Genomic DNA, 22,007 nt, shown 5'->3' on the forward strand with positions numbered 1-22,007 from the left:
TATCTATAGTAGTACTGATATCTAGTAGTACTAAGTCTAGGTAAGGTAATAATTATGTCAAATCCCAATAGAAAAGTCACACTGAGATTAAGCCCCAAGCGTAAACATGGGTCACCAACACCCTTTGGTTTCATACTGTTTAATTTTTATAGAATAATTTGTTTTTAAACTAAAATATTTTTTGTTTTCAACTTAGGTCATAAAATTTTTAAAGCTTTTTTTTTAATCCGCTTTTTACAAGTAGCTTGTAATACATGAAAGTACTTTTTCCGAAAACTTGAATTAAATTGCTTTAAAGTGAAGGAGGACATATATTTTAGAAAAACTTTCAAAAAGTACAAGAAAACTGGCATAAAAAATTTTTGCTTTCGGATCTTATCGTTATATCGGATTTTAATTACAATTGTAATTAAAGAAATTTAGTTAATTATTTTGTTCTATAGAAAGTATCGTATGGTATATACTCTAAGCTTTAAAATAAGAGCCAAAGTTACACTTTGTATAAAAAACGTTGGACACCCCATGCCTTAAATGTTTTATTAAAGAAGTTGTTTTATTAATTATTTGTTTCAAAGTAGTCTGTGATACCTCTGATGTTTATTTACTAGTTAATTGTCAAAATAATAATAATTAGCAATTTGTAGTAAAAAACTTAAGTTATAAACTTACGCTCGGTTCTTGAAGTCTACCAACATTGTCGGATTGGTAAATTCCACGAAATTTATTTGTATCAAAGTCATCCTTCTTTTTCATTGCGAGCTTAAAATTAGTTAAAATGTAGTTTAGTAACAGACTGTTTTACTTGCGAAATATTCATAAGAAATTACAAAGTTATTAAAATTAACAGCTAAGTGTGCAAACTAATATTTATAACACAAAAGTTTTAAATAAAAACATGTTTTCTCTCTTTTTAAAACAACAGGGTTGCCACTCATTATTTCAAAAAAAAATTCAAATTTTCCAAATTTCTTCCAGGTTTAAAAAACTAAACATTTTTTAGTTTATTTTTAGTTTAAAGTTAAGTTAAAGGTAAGAAACTGTGTTATATAATAAAAAAAATTGAATAAATACTGTAAAGCCACTAAAAATATGTCTTTTACTAAAAAAATGTTCGATGATGACCTAATTTTTTGATTTATGTGATAGACATTTTGAGTCAAATCAAAATTTTACTACTAAACATAAAAAAACTGTTAATATTCCAGGTTTTTTGTCATTTTGAGTGATATTTGTTCAAAGTTCCAGGTCTTTCAAGGTTTTTCCAGGTAAAGTGGCAACCCTGAAACAAGCAAGAAAATGCCAACCTTTTTTTTTGGAATTTTTTTATTATAAACTACACTATAGCTTTTTCCATAGTTGAATTTATATTTTGGGAGAAAAAAAAAATATATATATCAATGAACGGAAAATATTTATTAAAGATATTATAGTTAATTCATACTACTTACACAATTAGTTTAATTTACTATCTAAACATGATAAATAAAATTGTTTAGTTTTTTATAAATGTAAAAATATTAAAGGCTAGATATTTTTTTAGTGCAAGAGCAACCTTGAAATTGCAATTTAAAAATCAGTTTTTAAATAGGATTCAAAAAACGATAAAAAGAAAAATAAAGTTTATTAGATTAGTCTTTGAAATAGGGTTTCACTGTATTTTAATTCATTAATAAAAACAAAACGTATTGGGTAAAATATTGCGTTCATAAACCAATAAGGGTGATATTTTATCACCTCAAAATACTTTTCGACATAAATCATTTATAAAAACAAACCTCAACAGCTATATCATTTTTTTCAATAGCCTTTCTTTTCTTCTTCTTTTTTTTCTATATATTTATTAAAAATTTTATGTAGTTAGTATTCTGGCTTAAATTTTTCTTTAAATATGCATTTGGTGAATTTAGTAATTAATGGTAAGTATAAATAGACCAAAGAGGTCAATTTTAATTTTGTCGGCTCAATAAAACATTTTTATTAACATTTTTATATGTACCATGCTTACTAACATTTTCTTTTTTTTTAAAACTTTGAGATAAAAAGCTATAATTACTTTTTAAACAAATAAATAGTTAAACAATTTTTAATATTTATTAAAATATGTTTGACATCTAACAGAAAAAAATTTGCTATTGAAGTCGATTTAATACGAAAGAAAGACATATAAATGTTGTATTTTAGACTTCTATAAATAGAGTACAATAAGTTATGCATATAGTTAGTATATTAATTTTTAACATAGTTTGATGGGCTAGATTCTTTATAAACTAAACATCATGTTAAATATTTCATCGAAATCGAAAATATTTAAATCAGTGTTTTTATTTATAATCAATATATTAGAATATTAGTTCTTTTTTAATTTCAGTTTTTGATTATACAAAGGAATTAATACATTTAAAAAAATTGTAATTAGCTATTCAATTCAGAGGTCGTATTTTAAGCAGGGTTTCCAATTCATTTCTGATATTTTTAGAAAATAGTTTAAACATATTTAGGTTAAAGAGACTTTAGTTATTATTAATTAGCTCTAATTTCAGAGACTTACATAGCTAACTTATGGCCATAGAAGAAAAAAACATGAATCACTCTTTAAAATCTCTTCATATTTTATATATTTAAATCTAATACACCGGTTTGTATTTACTCTGTTTTGAAATTTAAAACAATTTTCGAGATACAAGTGACAAAAAAAAGACAGTTCAATAGGTTTTTAATTCAAGGCAAAAGCTGAAATGGCTAATATATAGTGTTTAAATTAAAGCTGACAAAGCTTCTGTAAGAAATATTCTATTACGACTCCAGAAGCTGGCTGAAAGAGTACACCCTGAGTATCAATGTAGAATTAGGTCTAAACAATCTACCACAGATATGGTATTCTCTGTATGCCAGATACACGAGAAATGTGCTAAACAGAACATGCCTTTATAAAAATTTTGTATACCTTGGCTCAGATGTTGCGTCAAACGCATCATTTGGCACAGAAATAAATAGTCGCATTGGTAAGGCCACAGAAAATTCGCTTGTTTGACTGCAAGAGTTTGGGATAACCAAAACTTAAGCATTCGCACAAAGGCTAACGTTAAATGTTCCTGTGTATCAGTACTCTGCTACACGGTAGTGAAACACTGACGTTGTCTAGCGTGCAAGAGAAGAAAATTAATACCTTTCATCTGATGCCTTTGTCGCAACTTTAGAGTTGCATGGTAACAAAATATCATTTACGATGAAGTGTTGAGACGTACCATCATGTACTTTACCCTCAGCCAGCGCAGGCTTCGCTGGCTTGGTCAGGTTCTGAGGATGGATTCTGAGCGAATCCCAAAGTCTCTGTTATATGGCGAGTTGGTCGTTGGTAAACGCAACCGAGGTCATCCAAAATTACGATTTTAAGATTATGCAAGTTCCACCTAAAATGCCTGAATATAGGAATCGATGAGTTAAAGTTGCTTGCAAATGACCGCGCCAAATGGAGATCTACTGTACACAAAAGACTGAAAGGATATCATAAACATATAATAAAGCTAATATGTTTATAGTCAAGTTTCCAAGGGTTATTTATACTAGAATGCGTAAAACATAAATGGATTTATTAAAGTTTTATAAACCGAGGCTAGTAAAAGCAATCTATTTGAGTAAGTGACTGAAACGCAGGAAGGTTTACTCGTATAAAAGCAATAATATACTATACAAAACTAAAAAGTCGAATTTTAGTGAATACTAACGTTATTTCTATCTCTCAAGTTTAAAACTAATAAAACAAATAAATTAAATCAAAAACATACCAATTCCACGGACTCAACGTTGCTGGTTTTGTCGGTGGCTCCGCTCGACGCACGCCCCCTTCCCCACTTCTGCTTGTTGATGGTTGACAGCACCGCCGTCTCCACCTTCTCCTTGCCCTTCTTCTCTTCCAGCTGCACTGGGTACGAGAAGGTGGACGGTTTCGCGTTTGAACGGTACTCGATATTCGGCATCTGAAAATTATTACAAGATACAGTATTTGTAAGATTACTTCAGCTTTTTAACTGGTACAAAAAATTATAATAACTTTATTAAAAGTAATTTTATCTTAGAAAGTTATAAGTTTATAACATTCCTTAAAAAATACTAATTAACTGTTACTAAGTATTTATGTTTAAATAAGAATATTTTAAAACACAACCTTGAGGTCAGCATTGAAATAATAAATTTTATTTGTACTTTTCATTATCTGTTTGTTTTATTTATTGCATTAATGTGAAACTTTAATTAATTGTTATCATTTATTTTCATTCTCTATGCTCAATTACGCATAGCCGACCCCGGCTGATAGCGGGGGCCTATTATTTTATTAACTTAAAATCTGTCATTTCCTACAGATTATTAACAGTTGTTTCAAAACTCTTCAGTAAATCAATAATAAAAAATTAACTATGTTTGGGAAGCATATAATTTAGTTTTAAACTCAAGTAGTTTGTAGTATTAAAAATTTTTTTTTTGGCAATTATTTATTAATTGTTATTTTAAATAGCTTCCTACAAAATGCTTATTGCAATTGAATTAACATTTGTTGAAACTTTTACGTAAACTTATCTAAATAGTCTATTTCTTATTTGTTTGTATTAGAAGTCTTTTGCAAAACCGGTTTTATCTCGCAACTCAATTGTACATATTTTTATCTACAAACATAATCTTATAATATAGGAGTAGGTAACGTACGGCCAGCGAAGTGAAAATGATTCACCCTTTAAAGTTTTCAAAAATTAAGTTAAATCATGCTAGCAAAAGTAAAACTGCAGCTGCAAGCAAATAAGCCTGGCCCACTTCTATTTTATTAAAAGCTAGTTTAAGAAAGCAAAACATTGATTTTTTTATTTTGACATTAAAATTTTTCAAATTATCATTATATACAAAATATAAAACTTTTTTACAAGGTTAATTTTACTATTGGAGTCAAAAAATATCTAACAATAAAAGTAAAAACTAACTTGGTAATATTAAAGTATACTACCTATTTACTGATTTATTTTACCACTTATAAATGATACATAACCATATTTAATCAGTTCGTTAGAAGTGCGAAAATACTTAGAATTTTTTTTTCAACAAGGAATATGATCTTTATGTAACAAATTTATAAATGACTGTTTAAATAAGATCCAAAATACTATAGGGAAGAAAAAAACAAAGTTTATTAGATTAGTTTTTTAAATTAGGTTACACAGTAGATTTACTTATTATTAAAAAAAAATATTTAGGTAAAAAAACGTAGTTAAATAAATAAGTTTGATATTTTATAACCGCCTAAAACTTTATAAAATAATTCATTTATAAAAACAAACCTGAACAATTTTGTCACTTTTTTTGGTACTACTTTTTTCCTTCTTTTTTCTTTTCTAAATATTTATTAAAAATTTGTGACAATTTATTTAAGATGCATTACAGCTATTTTTTCTATTAATTTGTATCTGTAGTGGCAAAAAAAGATATACGAGGAAAATAAAAAGATTGAACACCAAATAATTAAACTTTTAATAATTAAAAATACATTTTAGTTAATTATTCTTTTCTTTGTATATGTATTTTATGATTTTAGTAATTAATGTAAGTTTTCCTAGACAAAAAAAGGTCGTTTCTAACTTTATGGGATTTATGAATCTTTTTAATTATCGTCTTTTTAAAGGTACCAGCATAAGTAACATTTTACCTTTTTACAAAGTTTAAGATACAGGGTTCGTGCGCAATTTTTTTTCATTTAGCCTGACTGAGACCAATCTAGCCTGAATTTTTTTTTAAAGTAAGGAAAATCCACTCTATAAGTCATTTTAGGTATATGTGTCTTGATTAGTACTATTGTCAGGTTTCGTGCGCGAAACTTTTTTCATTTAGCCTGACTGAGACCAATTTATTCTGACATTATTTTAAAGTTAGAAAAATCCTCTTAAGAAGTCATTTTAGGTATTTGGGGGTCTTGATTACTACTATGTATTGTAGTCTCCGACTTCAACCAGCCATAAAGCCAAAAATACTTTGTGCTTTAAAAACCTGCAAAAACCAACTCATACCTTAGTTACAACTAACTCAATAAAATAAGACTAAATTGTGAAAAAGGTGATTGGCGCCCCTATGCCCTTAACATAACAAATTCAGTAATAAGTTTTAAAATAGGTGTTATATCTAATCTATTACTAGTGTAAAAATTTAATACATATTACTAAACACAATTGGTTAATTTAATTAAGCACTCAGTAAAAACATTATAACCGGAAAATTTATAATAAAACGACGTGCATCGTATATTGTTAAAATTTAAAATGAAACGCTTACACGAGTATTAAAACTCAAACAAATAGCTAAGTTGTTGAAATAAACTGTAATGTTTAAACATTACTTTTTTTATGAATTTTCATAATTATGACGTATATAATCAACTCTAAACAAAATAATGAAGATTCTTAAAATTGTTTTAGAGATTCAACAAAAGGTTCCAAGCATTTATCTATACAAATACTGACTGATTTTGTCTTTGATAACTAAACCTTTATTTAGAAATAAATTCACATCTTAATTTAATCTTAAAAAGACTTCTAAATTTTTTGTTTGTAAAAAATTTTCAAGCATTTGAACTGAAATAAAAACTGAAATTCTCATTTTTTTAAATAAAAAAAAGATTTAGCCTGACGCGCACGAACCTGAAGAAAACAAGTTGTATTTACTTTTCGAAAAACTAAAAATTTTCGTTTTGATAAAATAAACTTTTATTTTTGGTATTTGATATTTACGATTTTTTTTTCTATTTGATAGAATTTTTGTATAACCTAATTTTAATACTTCACATGTAAAACTTCTTGAAATGTTAAGGTTTTTTGGTGATTTTTGTTCGAGACTTCAAGTATTTTTCGAACTTTATCGAAATACAGGTTTTTCCAGGATTTCAGGTTTTTTGGAAAACCTAAAATTAAGAACTTCAAAAAATCATAAAACCTGTAGCAGTGCTTCCACTGTAGCGAATAAGCATTGCTAATATTTAAAGTTAAAAGAAGAATAAATACTAAACTTAACAGCGGAAATACGTAACAAAATATCGCGTTTCATTTTGGGCCGGCTGCAATTGTAAGTTTTGGAAATGTTTTTATTCATAACATTTTATAATTTTATGCAAATGAGGTAAATTAATAATACAACAGAATATTAAGAACATTTATACCCTTATCACTAACATACTTTATCCAAAAGTTTTAATCTATATCCTAACTAATCTTACGCAATCATGTGAAAATCAAGCGAAAAAAAAGTTTTATTATATAAAACTTGAAAAAAAGGAGTAAAATATTTGCCAAATAGAAGCGACTTTGGAAATGCAGCCGAAGCTTTTTTTTTAGTTTGTTAAATGTTAATAAAAATAATGTATTTTGTCTACAAATTATTTGCGTCTTTACACTTTAGTAAACGGATATAAGTTGTTGTTAAAATAATTAGTAAGTCTATACACAATAAAAAAAATGTTTTTTGCTTTTTATATAAAATATACAACGTTTTGAAAGCAGGGGCATTCGGCAGTTAGTTGGAAAGCTTAAGAATTTGAAATGCATCAAAACGTTTATTTAAGAGATGTAGTCCGGATTTTCATAAGTTTTAAGTCTGTATTTATTAGTTTATTCAACTGTATATTTGTATTCATTTTTATTGTTAATAGTTTTGTAGTAGTTATGCAGTGATCATTTATCATTTTCTTACATATATTATGTGTTGTTTAGTTTGTAAACAAAAAAAAATTACGATTTGTCTATCGATTTAATCTACTATAACCAATACCCATATATATCACCATTTATCTAACCCGTAAGTACTAGTGTACGACCATTAAAATTTCAAAGTTAGAATTTACAGGGTTGAAAATAAAGGTTATGCAAAATTGGTATACTATCAAAATCCACCAGCGTTCAAAATCCACCTGATTGTTTTTTTGTTTATTTATTAATTTATTGAATATAAATTTTGAATTTTTTTCATTTATTTTTCACTATCACTACTACCCCTAACCCTTACCCTCTATGGGTTGGCGGTTCTCGAATTTGACTGGGTAAATTTTGATCGGGTGGGTTTTGAACGCGGGTGGATTTTGATCGCGAGTGGATTTTGAACGTGTTTCGGAAAATTGAACATATCTGTAAAGATAATATACTTTCATATTTGATAAAAGCATTTTATCCTTTTAAATAAATGGCTGTTTTAAATATATTTAGCTGTCAATAAAAGAGGGAATTGGGGTGTGAGCAAAATAATTTTTCTAAATTAAGTTGTTTTTTACACAATTAGATATTTCTTGTTACTTTTTACCGCTTGTTAAAACTCAATGTAACTTTTGAGATATAAGCGATCAAAGTTAGAGCGTTCAATAGGTTTTTTATGGGCGGAAACTAAAAGAACAAAATAGATTATTTCACTTTAGATCTATGTCCTCCTTCAAATTTTGAGCGACATTTAAAAACTTTTCCAGAATAATCTTTGATAAATTTTAAACAACTTATAGAAAATAGACTTGTAACGATATTCCAAGTTTCACTTGAAAATCGTTTTGTTTTTAAAAGAAAATTAAGATTTTATTGCAATCACAATTCTTGCCTGGGCAAGTCTTATGCAATAAAAGTGAAAAAGAGATTAAAAGAGAATGAGAGCGCATTTCTCTTTTATGAAGTATTATCAAAACTGGCTGATGCAACATTTTATGTAATGTTTTTTTCACAAGCTGATACAACAGACAGAGTTGCAAAGATTGTTTACAAAAAAAGACACTTGAATATTGGTTTTGAGTAGTTTCATAAAGTTTTAGTATATATAGTTATAGTTGTATTTGTTAGATTTTAAGATTGTTATTTAAAGTAAGTTTTGTAATTCTCTTACTGTACATTTTTATAGCTCTTTTGATTTTCAACAACTGATTTATTCAGGGTTGCCACTCGTTTTTTCAAAAATTTTTCTAGGTTTTCCAAATTTCTTCCAGGTTTTCAAAAGTAAAAATTTTTGGGTCTATTTTTAGTTTTAAGTTAATTTCTTTAAAACAAACTGTGTTAAATAGTACAAAAAGATTTAAAAGATGCTGTAAAGTTACTTTAAATGTGTTTTTTAATAAAAAAATTTTTGATGATGATAAAAAAAAAATCTTATTTATAAGATAGATTTTTGTGTCAAATTGAAATTTTAGTACTGAAAATGTTAAAATTATTTCAAATTCCAGGTTTTTTGATCAAAAGTTCAGGTTTTTCCAGGTTCTTTTATTCAAAATTTCTCAAATTCCAGGTTTTTCAAGGTTTCCAGGTAAAGTGGAAACAAGGTTCATTAAAAGCAATTTAACAGTGGTTTAATGTTAAGCATTTTTGACATAAAAGACATACTTTTATAGTTCTTGTAGTTTTCAACACTTAGTTTATTTCTTAAAATATTATTGAGTTTTTTATAGTGGTTTATATACAGTATTTTAGTAAACAAATTACATATTTAATAATTGTTGTAGTTTTAACATTTGGTTTTGTATTCATTGAAGTTCGTTTAATAAAGAATGAAACCCACTAAATTGTTGCCTGGTTATCTATAGTAGTACTGATATCTAGTAGTACTGTAATGAAACTAACATTTCATTTTAATATTATAAAGCTCCTGAGTAAATATTTAATTTTTTGTAATAATAAAAATATTTTTCACATCTCAAAACAAGCTTTTCCAAATTTATTTAAAAGCGGATGTTGTAAACTGTTTTATGTAGATTTCGTGACGTGCTTCCAGTATTAAAAAAACAATCATTTTTTATTGTTAGGAGTTACATTTGTTTTAGTGCTTATAAAACGGAATTTGACTTGCATTTACTTGCAGTAGCAGTTTCGGCAGAGCATTCGGCAAGTGTGCTTTAAGTTAAGATGCATTTTAAGCACGTTAGAATTAAGAACTAATGTTTTCTTGGGTGTTTAACTTTAGTTCTCGTATAGAGTGATGTAATTGTATCTTTGTGTTGTTTAGTTTATGTAAATAAAATATAAGTGTTGTTTTGATTGTTGTACTAATCTACTTTATTAATCCCTATTACCCCCCAAACATCTCTGTACCGAGACAGTACTAAGTCTAGGTAAGGTAATAATTATGTCAAATCCCAATAGAAAAGTCACACTGAGATTAAGCCCCAAGCGTAAACATGGGTCACCAACACCCTTTGGTTTCATACTGTTTAATTTTTATAGAATAATTTGTTTTTAAACTCAAATATTTTTTGTTTGCAACTTAGGTCATAAAATTTTTAAACCTTTTTTCAATCCGCTTTTTACAAGTAGCTTGTAATACTTGAAAGTACTTTTTCCGAAAACTTGAATTAAGTTGCTTTAAAGTGAAGGAGGACAAATATTTTAAAAAACTTTCAGAAAGTACAAGAAAACTGGCATAAAAAATTTTTGCTTTCGGATCTTATCGTTATATCGGATTTTAATTACAATTGTAATTAAAGAAATTTAGTTAATAATTTTGTTCTATAGAAAGTATCGTATGGTATATACTCTAAGCTTTAAAATAAGAGCCAAAGTTACACTTTGTATAAAAAACGTTGGACACCACCATGCCTTAAATGTTTTATTAAAGAAGTTGTTTTATTAATTATTTGTTTCAAAGTAGTCTGTGATACCTCTGATGTTTATTTACTAGTTAATTGTCAAAATAATAATAATTAGCAATTTGTAGTAAAAAACTTAAGTTATAAACTTACGCTCGGTTCTTGAAGTCTACCAACATTGTCGGATTGGTAAATTCCACGAAATTTATTTGTATCAAAGTCATCCTTCTTTTTCATTGCGAGCTTAAAATTAGTTAAAATGTAGTTTAGTAACAGACTGTTTTACTTGCGAAATATTCATAAGAAATTACAAAGTTATTAAAATTAACAGCTAAGTGTGCAAACTAACATTTATAACACAAAAATTTCAAATAAAAACATGTTTTCTCTCTTTTTAAAACAACAGGGTTGCCACTCATTATTTCAAAAAAAAATTCAAATTTTCCAAATTTCTTCCAGGTTTTAAAAATTAAACATTTTTGAGTTTATTTTTAGTTTAAAGTTAAGTTAAAGGTAAGAAACTGTGTTATATAATAAAAAAAAATTGAATAAATACTGTAAAGCTACTAAAAATATGTTTTTTACTAAAAAAATGTTTGATGATGACCTAATTTTTTGATTTATGTGATAGGCATTTTGAGTCAAATCAAAATTTTACTACTGAACATAAGAAAACTGTTAATATTCCAGGTTTTTTGTCATTTTTAGTGATATTTGTTCAAAGTTCCAGGTCTTTCAAGGTTTTTCCAGGTAAAGTGGCAACCCTGAAACAAGCAAGAAAATGCCAACCTTTTTTTTTTTTGGAATTTTTTATTATAAAGTACACTATAGCTTTTTCCATAGTTGAATTTATATTTTGGGAGAAAAAAAATATATATATATCAATGAACGGAAAATATTTATTAAAGATATTATAGTTAATTCATACTACTTACACAATTAGTTTAATTTACTATCTAAACATGATAAATAAAATTGTTTAGTTTTTTATAAATGTAAAAATATTAAAGGCTAGATATTTTTTAGTGCAAGAGCAACCTTGAAATTGCAATTTAAAAATCAGTTTTTAAATAGGATTCAAAAAACGATAAAAAGAAAAATAAAGTTTATTAGATTAGACTTTGAAATAGGGTTTCACTGTATTTTAATTCATTAATAAAAACAAAACGTATTGGGTAAAATATTGCGTTCATAAACCAATAAGGGTGATATTTTATCACCTCAAAATACTTTTCGACATAAATCATTTATAAAAACAAACCTCAACAGCTATATCATTTTTTTCAATAGCCTTTCTTTTCTTCTTCTTTTTTTTCTATATATTTATTAAAAATTTTATGTAGTTAGTATTCTGGCTTAAATTTTTCTTTAAATATGCATTTGGTGAATTTAGTTATTAATGGTAAGTATAAATAGACCAAAGAGGTCAATTTTAATTTTGTCGGCTCAATAAAACTTTTTTATTAACATTTTTATATGTACCATGCTTACTAACATTTTCTTTTTTTTAAAAACTTTGAGATAAAAAGTTATAATTACTTTTTAAACAAATAAATAGTTAAACAATTTTTAATATTTAATAAAATATGTTTGACTTCTAACAGAAAAAAATTTGCTATTGAAGTCGATTTAATACGAAAGAAAGACATATAAATGTTGTATTTTAGACTTCTATAAATAGAGTACAATAAGTTATGCATATAGTTAGTATATTAATTTTTAACATAGTTTGATGGGCTAGATTCTTTATAAACTAAACATCATGTTAAATATTTCATCGAAATCGAAATATTTAAATCAGTGTTTTTTTTTTTATAATCAATATATTAGAATATTAGTTCTTTTTTAATTTCAGTTTTTGATTATACAAAGGAATTAATACATTTAAAAAAAATTGTAATTAGCTATTCAATTCAGAGGTCGTATTTTAAGCAGGGTTTCCAATTCATTTCTGATATTTTTAGAAAATAGTTTAAACGTTTTAAGTTGAAGAGACTTTAGTTATTATTAATTAGCTCTAATTTCAGAGACTTACATAGCTAACTTATGGCCATAGAAGAAAAAAACATGAATCACTCTTTAAAATCTCTTCATATTTTATATATTTAAATCTAATACACTGGTTTGTATTTACTCTGTTTTGAAATTTAAAACAATTTTCGAGATACAAGTGACAAAAAAAAGACAGTTCAATAGGTTTTTAATTCAAGGCAAAAGCTGAAATGGCTAATATATAGTGTTTAAATTAAAGCTCACAAAGCTTCTGTAAGAAATATTCTTTTACGACTCCAGAAGCTGGCTGAAAGAGTACACCCTGAGTATCAATGTAGAATTAGGTCTAAACAATCTACCACAGATATGGTATTCTCTGTATGCCAGATACACGAGAAATGTGCTAAACAGAACATGCCTTTATAAAAATTTTGTATACCTTGGCTCAGATGTTGCGTCAAACGCATCATTTGGCAAAGAAACAAATAGTCGCATTGGTAAGGCCACAGAAAATTTGCTTGTTTGACTGCAAGAGTTTGGGATAACCAAAACTTAAGCATTCGCACAAAGGCTAACGTTAAATGTTCCTGTGTATCAGTACTCTGCTACACGGTAGTGAAACACTGACGTTGTCTAGCGTGCAAGAGAAGAAAATTAATACCTTTCATCTGATGCGTTTGTCGCAACTTTAGAGTTGCATGGTAACAAAATATCATTTACGATGAAGTGTTGAGACGTACCGTCATGTACTTTACCCTCAGTCAGCGCAGGCTTCGCTGGCTTGGTCAGGTTCTGAGGATGGATGCTGAGCGAATCCCAAAGTCTTTGTTATATGGCGAGTTGGTCGTTGGTAAACGCAACCGAGGTCATCCAAAATTACGATTTTAAGATTATGCAAGTTCCACCTAAAAGGCCTGAATATAGGAATTGATGAGTTAAATTTGCTTGCAAATGACCGCGCCAAATGGAGATCTACTGTACACAAAAGACTGAAAGGATATCATAAACATATAATAAAGCTAATATGTTTATAGTCAAGTTTCCAAGGGTTATTTATACTAGAATGCGTAAAACATAAATCAATTTTTTAAAGTTTTATAAACCGAGGCTAGTAAAAGCAATCTATTTGAGTAAGTGACTGAAACGCAGGAAGGTTTACTCGTATAAAAGCAATAATATACTATACAAAACTAAAAAGTCGAATTTTAGTACATATTAACGTTATTTCTTTTTCTCAAGTTTAAAACTAATAAAACAAATAAATTAAATCAAAAACATACCAATTCCACGGTCTCAACGTTGCTGGTTTTGTCGGTGGCTCCGCTCGACGCACGCCCCCTTCCCCGCTTCTGCTTGTTGATGGTTGACAGCACCGCCGTCTCCACCTTCTCCTTGCCCTTCTTCTCTTCCAGCTGCACTGGGTACGAGAAGGTGGACGGTTTCGCGTTTGAACGGTACTCGATATTCGGCATCTGAAAAATATTACAATTTAACTATCCCGTTTACTTATAATGTTACTTATACGCGCGATGCTGGTTATTATCTGACTCCGCGCGCGTTATAAGTATTTATCGGTGATGTTATTTAAATGTTTAGATATGACTTAGCTAAGTTATTTAGCTAAGTCGACTTAATGAATTTTGAACTAAACTTAGACTATCTTTTAAGCTTAGTTTAATTAAATAGTTAGATTGTTAGAATGCTTAACTAATTGTATATAAGAAATCGAGTCTAGAAACACAATTTGTATTGAAAATAATATAAACTGCGATTATTGATAACAAAATATACAAATAAGCTATTCCAAATTACAAGTTAATATAAAAAACAGTCGCCTTCGTACAAGAAGTACGAGGCGACCACAATCTTTTCAAACGATATACTATCAGTACAAAGGTAAAACTCGACTGACTAGAAACTCGCGTTTTACTCAACTTAAGCATTTTTTGAGAGAAAAGGTAGAAAGAACAGCGCATGCTGTTACAACAAGATACAGTATTTGTAAGATTACTTCAGCTTTTTAACTGGTACAAAAAATTATAATAACTTTATTAAAAGTAATTTTATTTTAGAAAGTTATAAGTTTATAACATTCCTTAAAAAATACTAATTAACTGTTACTAAGTATTTATGTTTAAATAAAAATATTTTAAAACACAACCTTGAGGTCAGCATTGAAATAATAAATTTTATTTGTACTTTTCATTATCTGTTTGTTTTATTTATTGCATTAATGTGAAACTTTAATTAATTGTTATCATTTATTTTCATTCTCTATGCTCAATTACGCATAGCCGACCCCGGCTGATAACGGGGGCCTATTATTTTATTAACTTAAAATCTGTCATTTCCTACAGATTATTAACAGTTGTTTCAAAACTCTTCAGTAAATCAATAATAAAAAATTAACTATGTTTGGGAAGCATATAATTTAGTTTTAAACTCAAGTAGTTTGTAGTATTAAAAAGTTTTTTTTTGGCAATTATTTATTAATTGTTATTTTAAATAGCTTCCTACAAAATGCTTATTGCAATTGAATTAACATTTATTGAAACTTTTACGTAAACTTATCTAAATAGTTTATTTCTTATATGTTTGTGTTAGAAGTCTTTTGCAAAACCGGTTTTATCTCGAAACTCAATTGTACATATTTTTATCTACAAACATAATCTTATAATATAGGAGTAGGTAACGTACGGCCAGCGAAGTGAAAATGATTCACCCTTTAAAGTTTTCAAAAATTAAGTTAAACCATGCTAGCAAAAGTAAAACTGCGGCTGCAAGCAAATAAGCCTGGCCCACTTCTATTTTATTAAAAGCGAGTTTAAGAAAGCAAAACATTGATTTTTTATTTTTAACATTAAAATTTTTCAAATTATCATTATATACAAAATATAAAACTTTTTTACAAGGTTAATTTTAATATTGGAGTCAAAAAATATCTAACAATAAAAGTAAAAACTAACTTGGTAATATTAAAGTATACTACTTATTTACTGATTTATTTTACCACTTATAAATGATACATAACCATATTTAATCAGTTCGTTAGAAGTGCGAAAATACTTAGAATTTTTTTTTCAACAAGGAATATGATCTTTATGTAACAAATTTATAAATGACTGTTTAAATAAGATCCAAAATACTATAGGGAAGAAAAAAACAAAGTTTATTAGATTAGTCTTTTAAATTAGGTTACACAGTAGATTTACTTATTATTAAAAAAAAACTATTTAGGTAAAAAAACGTAGTTAAGTAAATAAGTTTGATATTTTATAACCGCATAAAACTTTATAAAATAATTCATTTATAAAAACAAACCTGAACAATTTTGTCACTTTTTTTGGTACTACTTTTTTCCTTCTTTTTTCTTTTCTAAATATTTATTAAAAATTTGTGACAATTTATTTAAGATGCATTACAGCTAATTTTTTTATTAATTTGTATCTGTAGTGGCAAAAAAAAGATATACGAGGAAAATAAAAAGACTGAACACCAAATAATTAAACTTTTACTAATTAAAAATACAATTTAGTTAATTATTCTTTTCTTTATATATGTATTTTGTGATTTTAGTAATTAATGTAAGTTTTCCTAGACCAAAAAAGGTCGTTTTTAACTTTATGGGATTTATGAATCTTTTTAATTATCGTCTTTTCATAGGTACCAGCATAAGTAACATTTTACCTTTTTACAAAGTTTAAGATACAGGGTTCGTGCGCAATTTTTTTTCATTTAGCCTGACTGAGACCAATCTAGCCTGAATTTTTTTTTAAAGTAAGGAAAATCCCCTCTATAAGTCATTTTAGGTATATGTGTCTTGATTAGTATTATTGTCAGGGTTCGTGCGCGAAACTTTTTTCATTTAGCCTAAATTAGACCAATATATTCTGACATTTTTTTAAAGTTAGAAAAATCCTCTAAAGAAGTCATTTTAGGTATTTGGGGGTCTTGATTACTACTATGTATTGTAGTCTCCGACTTCAACCAGCCATAAAGCCAAAAATACTTTGTGCTTTAAAAACCTGCAAAAACCAACTCATAGCTTAGTTACAACTAACTCAATAAAATAAGACTAAATTGTGAAAAAGGTGATTGGCGCCCCTATGCCCTTAACATAACAAATTCAGTAATAAGTTTTAAAATAGGTGTTATATCTAATCCATTACTAGTGTAAAAATTTAGTACATATTACTAAACACAACTGTTTAAGGCCATAGGGAAGGGGGTAGACCATGTTTTTTACAAGTTGATCTTATTTTATAGAGTTTTTACTAAGCTTCAAGATGTTTTTTACCGTTTTTAAAAATTTGAATTAGTTTTTGAGATATGACCAGCCAAAGTCGGGCCGCATAACAGGTTCATTATGGGGAAGGAAAACTAAAACGGCGAAAAAAGACTAATGCATTCAAAATCTATCTCCTCCTTCATTTTTTAAGCAATCTTCTTCAAACTTTTAGTCTATTCTTTATACAATAACAAAAAAACTTTATTTGTGACTTTAAAAAATCTTGAGTAAAAATACCTTTTTTTTTTTTTTTTAGTTTTTTTTGATAAAAAATCACTTTTTTTTTTTTTTTTTATCATAAAAATACAAAAAAAAAGGTATTTTTACTTGAAATTTTTATGAAATTTTTTATTTTAATAATTACGCACTCAGTAAAAACATTATAACCGGAAAATTTATAATAAAACGACGTGCATTGTCTTTTATTAAAATTTAAAATGAAACGCTTACACGAGTATTAAAACTCAAACAAATAGCTAAGTTGTTGAAATAAACTGTAATGTTTAAACATTACTTTTTTTATGAATTTTCATAACTATGACGTTGTAATCAACTCTAAACAAAATAATGAAGATTCTTAAAATTGTTTTAGAGATTCAACAAAAGGTTCCAAGCATTTATCTATACAAATACTGACTGATTTTGTCTTTGATAACTAAACCTTTATTTAGAAATAAATTCACATCTTAATTTGATCTTAAAAAGACTTCTCAATTTTTTGTTTGTAAAAAATTTTCAAGCATTCGAACTGAAATAAAAACTGAAATTCTCAATTTTTTAAATAAAAAAAAGATTTAGCCTGACGCGCACGAACCTGAAGAAAACAAGTTGTATTTACTTTTCGAAAAACTAAAAATTTTCGTTTTGAAAAAATAAACTTTTATTTTTGGTATTTAATATTTACGATTTTTTTTTTCTATTTGATAGAATTTTTGTATAACCTAATTTTAATACTTCACATGTAAAACTTCTTGAAATTTTAAGGTTTTTTGGTGATTTTTGTTCGATACTTCAAGTATTTTTCGAACTTTATCGAAATACAGGTTTTTCCAGGATTTCAGGTTTTTTGGAAAACCTAAAATTAAGAACTTCAAAAAATCATAAAACCTGTAGCAGTGCTTCCACTGTAGCGAATAAGCATTGCAAACATTTAAAGTTAAAAGAAGTATAAATAATAAACACTTAACAGCGGAAATACGTAACAAAATATCGCGTTTCATTTTGGGCCGGCTGCAATTGTAAGTTTTGGAAATGTTTTCTTTCATAACATTTTATAATTTTATGCAAATGAGGTAAATTAATAATACAACAGAATATTAAGAACATTTATACCCTTATCACTAACATACTTTATCCAAAAGTTTTAATCTATATCCTAACTAATCTTACCCAATCATGTGAAAATCAAGCGAAAAAAAAGTTTTATTATATAAAACTTGAAAAAAACGAGTAAAATATTTGCCAAATAGAAGCGACTTTGGAAATGCAGCCGAAGCTTTTTTTTTAGTTTGTTAAATGTTAATAAAAATAATTTATTTTGTCTACAAATTATTTGCGTCTTTACACTTTAGTAAACGGATATAAGTTAATGTTAAAATAATTAGTAAGTCTATACACAATAAAAAAAATGTTCTTTGCTTTTTATATAAAATATACAACGTTTTGAAAGCAGGGGCATTCGGCAATTAGTTGGAAAGCTTAAGAATTTGAAATGCATCAAAACGTTTATTTAAGAGATGTAGTCCGGATTTTCATAAGTTTTAAGTCTGTATTTATTAGTTTATTCAACTGTATATTTGTATTCATTTTTATTGTTAATAGTTTTGTAGTAGTTATGCAGTGATCATTTATCATTTTCTTACATATATTATGTGTTGTTTAGTTTGTAAACAAAAAAAAATTATGATTTTCTATCGATTTAATCTACTATAACCAATACCCATATATATCACCATTTATCTAACCCGTAAGTACTAGTGTACGACCATTAAAATTTCAAAATTAGAATTTACAGGGTTGAAAATAAAGGTTATGCAAAATTGGTATACTATCAAAATCCACCAGCGTTCAAAATCCACCCGATTGTTTTTTTGTTTATTTATTAATTTATTGAATATAAATTTTGAATTTTTTTCATTTATTTTTCACTATCACTACTACCCCTAACCCTTACCCTCTATGGGTTGGCGGTTCTCGAATTTGACTGGGTAAATTTTGATCGGGTGGGTTTTGAACGCGGGTGGATTTTGATCGCGAGTGGATTTTGAACGTGTTTCGGAAAATTGAACATATCTGTAAAGATAATATACTTTCATATTTGATAAAAGCATTTTATCCTTTTAAATAAATGGCTGTTTTAAATATATTTAGCTGTCAATAAAAGAGGGAATTGGGGTGTGGGCAAAATAATTTTTCTAAATTAATTTTTTTATTACACAATTAGATATTTCTTGTTACTTTTTACCACTTGTTAAAACTCAATGTAACTTTTGAGATATAAGCGATCAAAGTTAGAGCGTTCAATAGGTTTTTTATGGGCGGAAACTAAAAGAACAAAATAGATTATTTCACTATAGATCTATGTCCTCCTTCAAATTTTGAGCGACATTTAAAAACTTTTCCAGAATAATCTTTGATAAATTTTAAACAACTTATAGAAAATAGACTTGTAACGATATTCCAAGTTTCACTTGAAAATCGTTTTGTTTTTAAAAGAAAATTAAGATTTTATTGCAATCACAATTCTTGCCTGGGCAAGTCTTATGCAACAAAAGTGAAAAAGAGATTAAAAGAGAATGAGAGCGCATTTCTCTTTTATGAAGTATTATCAAAACTGGCTGATGCAACATTTTATGTAATGTTTTTTTCACAAGCTGATACAACAGACAGAGTTGCAAAGATTGTTTACAAAAAAAGACACTTGAATATTGGTTTTGAGTAGTTTCATAAAGTTTTAGTATATATAGTTATAGTTGTATTTGTTAGATTTTAAGATTGTTATTTAAAGTAAGTTTTGTAATTCTCTTACTGTACATTTTTATAGCTCTTTTGATTTTCAACAACTGATTTATTCAGGGTTGCCACTCGTTTTTTCAAAAATTTTTCTAGGTTTTCCAAATTTCTTCCAGGTTTTCAAAAGTAAAAATTTTTGGGTCTATTTTTAGTTTTAAGTTAATTTCTTTAAAACAAACTGTGTTAAATAGTACAAAAAGATTTAAAAGATGCTGTAAAGTTACTTTAAATGTGTTTTTTAATAAAAAATTTTTTGATGATGATAAAAAAAAAATCTTATTTATATGATAGATTTTTAGTTCAAATTAAAATTTTAGTACTGAAAATTGTAAAATTATTTCAAATTCCAGGTTTTTTGATCAAAAGTTAAGGTTTTTCCTTGGTTCTTGTATTTAAAATTTCTTAAATTCCAGGTTTTTCCAAGTAATTTTTGCCTAAATTTTCGAATTCCAGGTTTTTCAAGGTTTCCAGGTAAAGTGGAAACAAGGTTCATTAGAAGCAATTTAACAGTAGTTTAATGTTAAGCATTTTTGACATAAATGACATACTTTTATAGTTCTTGTAGTTTTCAACACTTAGTTTATTTCTTAAAATGTTATTGAGTTTTTTATAGTGGTTTATATACAGTATTTTAGTAAACAAATTACATATTTAATAATTCTTGTAGTTTTAACATTTGGTTTTGTATTCATTGAAGTTCGTTTAATAAATAATGAAACCCACTAAATTTTTGCCTGGTTATCTATAGTAGTACTGATATCTAGTAGTACTAAGTCTAGGTAAGGTAAAAATTATGTCAAATCCCAATAGAAAAGTCACACTGAGATTAAGCCCCAAGCGTAAACATGGGTCACCAACACCCTTTGGTTTCATACTGTTTAATTTTTATAGAATAATTTGTTTTTAAACTAAAATATTTTTTGTTTGCAACTTAGGTCATAAAATTTTTAAAGCTTTTTTTTAATCCGCTTTTTACAAGTAGCTTGTAATACATGAAAGTACTTTTTCCGAAAACTTGAATTAAATTGCTTTAAAGTGAAGGAGGACATATATTTTAAAAAACTTTCAGAAAGTACAAGAAAACTGGCATAAAAAATTTTTGCTTTCGGATCTTATCGTTATATCGGATTTTAATTATAATTGTAATTAAAGAAATTTAGTTAATTATTTTGTTCTATAGAAAGTATCGTATGGTATATACTCTAAGCTTTAAAATAAGAGCCAAAGTTAAACTTTGTATAAAAAACGTTGGACACCCCCATGCCTTAAATGTTTTATTAAAGAAGTTGTTTTATTAATTATTTGTATCAAAGTAGTCTGTGATACCTCTGTGATACTAGTTAATTGTCAAAATAATAATAATTAGCAATTTGTAGTAAAAAACTTAAGTTATAAACTTACGCTCGGTTCTTGAAGTCTACCAACATTGTCGGATTGGTAAATTCCACGAAATTTATTTGTATCAAAGTCCTCCTTCTTTTTCATTGCGAGCTTAAAATTAGTTAAAATGTAGTTTAGTAACAGACTGTTTTACTTGCGAAATATTCATAAGAAATTACAAAGTTATTAAAATTAAGAGCTAAGTGTGCAAACTAACATTTATAACACAAAAATTTCAAATAAAAACATGTTTTCTCTCTTTTTAAAACAACAGGGTTGCCACTCATTATTTCAAAAAAAAAATCAAATTTTCCAAATTTCTTCCAGGTTTTAAAAATTAAACATTTTTGAGTTTATTTTTAGTTTAAAGTTAAGTTAAAGGTAAGAAACTGTGTTATATAATAAAAAAATTGAATAAATACTGTAAAGTTACTAAAAATATGTCTTTAACTAAAAAAATGTTCGATGATGACCTAATTTTTTGATTTATGTGATAGGCATTTTGAGTCAAATCAAAATTTTACTACTGAACATAAGAAAACTGTTAATATTCCAGGTTTTTTGTCATTTTTAGTGATATTTGTTCAAAGTTCCAGGTCTTTCAAGGTTTTTCCAGGTAAAGTGGCAACCCTGAAACAAGCAAGAAAATGCCAACCTTTTTATTTTTGGAATTTTTATTATAAACTACACTATAGCTTTTTCCATAGTTGAATTTATATTTTGGGAGAAAAAAAAAATATATATATATCAATGAACGGA

The 22,007-nt window shown here is 26.9% G+C and overlaps 1 protein-coding gene across 1 annotated transcript in view; it reads right to left on the reverse strand.

Moving 5' to 3' along the window:
• Positions 1 to 21,353, reverse strand: part of LOC145836631 (uncharacterized) — a 31,805-nt gene extending 10,452 nt beyond the window's left edge. The window contains exons 1-9 of the mRNA XM_082944418.1: positions 21,270 to 21,353; positions 15,890 to 15,943; positions 13,849 to 14,040; positions 11,838 to 11,891; positions 10,730 to 10,819; positions 5,325 to 5,378; positions 3,786 to 3,977; positions 1,776 to 1,829; positions 670 to 759 (exon numbers count right to left, since the gene is read on the reverse strand). Of these exons, the coding sequence (XP_082800544.1) occupies positions 670 to 759; positions 1,776 to 1,829; positions 3,786 to 3,977; positions 5,325 to 5,378; positions 10,730 to 10,819; positions 11,838 to 11,891; positions 13,849 to 14,040; positions 15,890 to 15,943; positions 21,270 to 21,353 (864 nt within the window). The remainder of the gene's footprint in view (positions 1 to 669; positions 760 to 1,775; positions 1,830 to 3,785; positions 3,978 to 5,324; positions 5,379 to 10,729; positions 10,820 to 11,837; positions 11,892 to 13,848; positions 14,041 to 15,889; positions 15,944 to 21,269) is intronic.
• Between the last annotated feature and the right edge of the window lie 654 nt (positions 21,354 to 22,007).

This window comes from Thalia democratica, chromosome 5 (assembly GCF_965202585.1).
Source record: "Thalia democratica chromosome 5, ktThaDemo2.hap1.1, whole genome shotgun sequence".
Classification (NCBI taxonomy): domain Eukaryota; kingdom Metazoa; phylum Chordata; class Thaliacea; order Salpida; family Salpidae; genus Thalia; species Thalia democratica.